General features: G+C 31.1%; 1 protein-coding gene across 6 annotated transcripts in view; it reads right to left on the bottom strand.

The window, feature by feature from the left end:
- LOC127843074 (uncharacterized) overlaps positions 1-5,000 on the bottom strand; it is a 46,789-nt gene that overhangs the window by 13,871 nt on the left and 27,918 nt on the right. For all 6 annotated transcript variants that reach the window (XM_052372883.1, XM_052372885.1, XM_052372881.1 and 3 more), the window contains exons 8-10: positions 3,963-4,090; positions 2,557-2,755; positions 329-397 (exon numbers count right to left, since the gene is read on the bottom strand). In XM_052372883.1, coding sequence (XP_052228843.1) covers positions 329-397; positions 2,557-2,755; positions 3,963-4,090 — 396 coding nt within the window. The remainder of the gene's footprint in view (positions 1-328; positions 398-2,556; positions 2,756-3,962; positions 4,091-5,000) is intronic.

Raw genomic sequence — 5,000 nt, 5'->3', positions numbered from 1 at the left:
ATAGATAAGAAAATAGCACGGGTATAAATCATCGTACAAGTGACTTGTTTATTACAAAATATTTAACAGCATGCAATAAAAAGAAAGTACTTGTTTTTGGGTTATAACTGTAAACAAAATTATTATTAAGTGAGCACATTTTTCATTTTCGATAGCGTAAGCGCTATTTAAAACTTAAAAATAATTTTACGGCAATACCCCGAAAGCAAAAGCAAAATAAGTTTGCACATTAAAAATACAATACCTCGAAAGATGTATATCGATAAAGCATATAATTGGATAATATTCCATTATTAGATTTGTTTGTACTTCATGAAAATAAACATACGGCCAAAGTCTCCGAATGAACTGTTAGATAACATTTCTAGGAACCCATCTTCGGTGCACAGCTCCACATCTAAATAAATTCAAGTAAATAAAGAACCAAGGAATCTTGCGGTGAATTTCTAAATCTTCATTAGAAGAGAGTAAATGCAGAATTAATAAGACATTATAATATTTTAAGTTATATATTACTATTTTAATAATATATAATAACAATAACAATAATAATAATGATAATAATAATACTAATAATACTAATACTAATAAGTAGTATTATTAGTATTATTAATATTATTTTAATTATAATTATCAGTAGTAGTAGTAGTTATATAGTTATAGTAGTAAGAGTAGTAGTAGTAGTAGTAGTAGTAGTAGTAGTAGTAGTAGTAGTAGTAGTAGAAGTAGTAGTAGTAGTAGTAGTAGTAGTAGTAGTAGTAGTAGTAGTAGTAGTAGAAGTAGTAGTAGTAGTAGTAGTAGTAGTAGTAGTAGTAGTAGTAGTAGTAGTAGTAGTAGTAGTAGTAGTAGTAGTAGTAGTAGTAGTAGTAGTAGTATTATTATTATTATTATTATTATTATTATTAGTAGTAGTAGTAGTAGTAGTAGTAGTAGTAGTAGACATAGTAGTAGTAGAAGTAGTAGTAGTAGTAGTAGTAGTAGTAGTAGTAGTAGTAGTAGTAGTAGTAGTAGTAGTAGTAGTAGTAGTAGTAGTAGTAGTAGTAGTAGTAGTAGTAGTAGAAGTAGTAGTAGTAGAAGTAGTAGTAGTAGTAGTAGTAGTAGTAGTAGTAGTAGTAGTAGTAGTAGTAGTAGTAGTAGTAGTAGTAGTAGTAGTAGAAGTAGTAGTAGTAGAAGTAGTAGTAGAAGTAGAATTATTATAAGTAGTAGTAGTAGTAGTAGTAGTAGTAGTAGTAGTGGTGGTAGTAGTAATAGTAGTAGTAGTAGTAATAGTAGTAGTAGTAGAAGTAGTAGTAGTAGTAGTAGTAGTAGTAGTAGTAGTAGTAGTAGTAGTAGTAGTAGTAGTAGTAGTAGTAGTTGTAGTTGTTGTTGTTGTAGAAGTAGCAGTAGAAGTAGAAGTAGTGGTAGAAGAAGTAAGTTGTATTATTAGTAGTAGTAGTAGTAGTAGACATATTAGTAATAGTAGTAGTAGTAGTAGTAGTAGTAGTAGTAGTAGTAGTAGTAGAAGTAGTAGTAGTAGTAGTAGTAGTAGTAGATGTTGTTGTTGTTGTTGTAGCAGTAGCAGTAGAAGTAGAAGTAGTAGTAGAAGAAATAAGTTGTAGTAGTAGTAGATGTAGTAATAGTAATAGTAGTAGTAGTAGTAGTAGTAGTAGTAGTAGAAGTAGTAAAAGTAGTAGTAGTAGTAGTAGTAGTAGAAATAGTAGAAGTAGTAGTAGTAGTAGAAGTAGTAAAAGTAGTAGTAGTAGTAGTAGTAGTAGAAATAGTAGAAGTAGTAGTAGTTGTAGAAGTAGTAGTAGTAGTAGTAGTAGTAGTAGTAGTAGTAGTAGTAGTAGTAGTAGTAGTAGTAGTAGTAGTAGTAGTAGTAGAAGTAGTATTAGAAGTAGTAGTAGTAGTAGTAGTAGTAGTAGTAGTAGTAGTAGTAGTAGTAGTAGTAGTAGTAGTAGTAGTAGTAGTAGTAGTAGTAGTAGTAGTAGTAGTAGTAGTAGTAGTAGTGGTTGTAGTAGTAGTAAATTTAGTAGTAGTAGTAATAATAATAGTAGTTGTTATAATAATAGTAGTAGTGGATGTAGTAAAAGTAGTGGTAGATGTAGTAGCAGTAGTAGTAGTAGTATAAGTACTAGTAGTAGTGGTTGTAGTAGTTGTAATAGTAGTAGTAGTTGTTGTTGTTGTTGTTGTTGTAGAAGTAGCAGTAGTAGTAGAAGAAGTAAGTTGTTGTAGTAGTAGTAGTAGTAGTAGTAGTAGTAGTGGTTGTAGTAGTAGTAAATTTAGTAGTAGTAGTAATAATAATAGTAGTTGTTCAAATAATAATAGTAGTAGTGGATGTAGTAAAAGTAGTGGTAGATGTAGTAGCAGTAGTAGTAGTAGTATAAGTACTAGTAGTAGTGGTTGTAGTAGTTGTAATAGTAGTAGTAGTTGTTGTTGTTGTTGTTGTAGAAGTAGCAGTAGTAGTAGAAGAAGTAAGTTGTAGTAGTAGTAGTAGTAGTAGTAGTAGTAGTAGTAGTAGTAGTAGTAGTTATAGTAGTTGTAGTAGTAGTAGTAGTATTAGTAGTAGACGTTTACCTTTAGGTTCAATAAAGGATCGAAACATCTGTCCACAGAGCTGTCGGGCAGTTGCCTTGAGGGATTCTTCTGATGTATCATACTGATTATAAGGTTCGGTCTGCGCGTATGTGCAGTGGGTTTGTCTCGGTTTAACAGAGGCTTTTTTAGGAACAACAATAGCGACCTGATTGGTCCTGGTTCGTGGTATCTGTCCAGTCTTAGAGTTTAATAATAAAGAAATTAAACGGCATATAAGACGTAACAATTATATAAACGGAAACTACAGTTCATTATGTTCAAGATGTGGTGCTTTTTTCAACTAAACGTGCTTTTAATGATTATGACAAGTATCATTTTTATTTGATATGAACAATGTTGATATGAAAAATGAAAGAACTGTAGACGTCAGAAGGCTCTAAGATAGGTTACTGTGTACGTTTTTATATTGGTGACTCGAAATATTAAGATGCGTATTCCTTTATTTTATAAATGGAATTATTATGATGTCAATCTTAATTCAATAACTTAATCTTAACATATCCGCGTACAACACCTATTTGTAATACGTTTGCCGTATGTAAGTGGCTTGGTCTTACTGGATAGAATTTTATCCGACACAAACCTCGCAATTGGTAAACTAAATGTAATACTTTATTTCAAAATGTTATCATTCTTCTATTAATTATATGTTGTGAAACAATTTATCAATCTAATTAAGAATGCATGTACGCGTAATCACACTTCATTTTATGTAAAATGTTTAAATATATGAAGTACATACACGATACATTTTTTACACATTAAAATATAAGCATTCGTTTTAGTTTATGAGACTCGTAATATGTTAATCAAGCTGGTTCATAATAATAACAAATACATAAATAGCATTCACACTGATAAAAGAAAATCAAATAATTTCAAAGAATATTATACGCTCTTCATTTATTTAATTGTTTTCCGTTCGCAGCAGAAATATAATGGCTTTGATGTTAACAGTCCGCCGAATGTTATTTTGAAACGTTTGATGTATCCATATTTCAAAAGTTAAAGATGAACAAATAACAAACGGTAAATAACTGAAGTATTGTTTGATACCAACAGTTACATTTACAAGAGGTATTTAAAAATGAATGTCTGCCTCCACCAATCGTACAGCAAAAATCGTTATCTGATCTTGAATTATTATGTCTTGATTATAAAATCACAATGTACCATCCTTCGTCAATACTAGACAGGAAAGCCGTCATTTAGATATTGTGTCTATATAACGTTCAATACTTGTTTTCTTTGATAACTACTGACTAGATGATATAACAGATTGAGCAACGCCATGTTAATCATTATAATTAAAAGTAAATTATTAAAATAATCAAGATTGATGCATATTTTATATGTGATATTTTTTTTTAATTTACAGAACAAACCATAAGTTTTGCCTTCACTTCTGGCAGTGTATCAAATTGATCTGGCCCATTAGACACCATTTCTGCTTTATCAATCAGCTGTGCTTGATGACTCGCATGTAATCCCGACAAAGCTTTGGAGAAACTGTCTGCAATATACAATATAGTATTAAAGACATTCAGAGATGCGTTTATATGTATAATTGCTTTTACTATTGCTCTACAAGTACGCAAAAGAATAATCTATTTAAGTTACGTTTCATCTTGTTCAATAGATATCCTCTTAAATATTTTTCATAACTGAGTATCTTCGATCTGTATGTATGTATCGTGATTGGTCAAGATTTACTTGTAAGGCGATAGTTAATCCGGATTTCATCTCAATCAAAACTGCAAAAAGGGCCAAATAGAAATCACGCAGCGCAGAACAGCCGTTGGGCATGTTGTTGAGTAACAACCAAGAATGATGTTCGCACAATTTTAGAATTGTCATGGGTGAAAGCGGGTGTGTGTGTTAGCCCTTTGGGAGTTTTGTGTGAAATGAGGCTACAAACTTCAAGTACTAAAATTGTAGGTGTATTCAGATGGAGACACCTTTTAGGCAGTGTCCCGTAATGTAATGAGGCATTTTATTTGAATATACATTTGAATTTATTAATTTTGTTGCAACTGTGACCTCCAATTCGATTGTTCCGTTGACCTTGTTTGTTTAATGTATATTAACTTATGACTATATTATTGTCCTGACTGGCATTTACTATTGCTGGAGACCGCGAGCACGTTTAAACGTGTTTCTTTTGCTAAGGTTCTTCGCCAAACATGTTCAAAAGAAGTAAGTAATCATTCTGGTTTCTCTGTGTGTATACTAATCATTATGGGTCAAGCATACTGTGAAATTTGTTCAACAGGAAGAAGAGTTTAGAATTACGGATATTTCTAGCATACACATATATTTGATGTTTATAAGAGAAGTTTAATTTACCATACGATTCAAGGCAATAATTTTATTTTGAACAACTTTTAATGGCTTAGGATTATCGGAATTTGTAACCGATATGA

The sequence above is a fragment of the Dreissena polymorpha genome, chromosome 8 (assembly GCF_020536995.1).
Source record: "Dreissena polymorpha isolate Duluth1 chromosome 8, UMN_Dpol_1.0, whole genome shotgun sequence".
Taxonomy (NCBI): domain Eukaryota; kingdom Metazoa; phylum Mollusca; class Bivalvia; order Myida; family Dreissenidae; genus Dreissena; species Dreissena polymorpha.
Note: the sequence above shows the minus strand (reverse complement) of the source record. Positions and strands in the feature narration are given on the sequence as shown.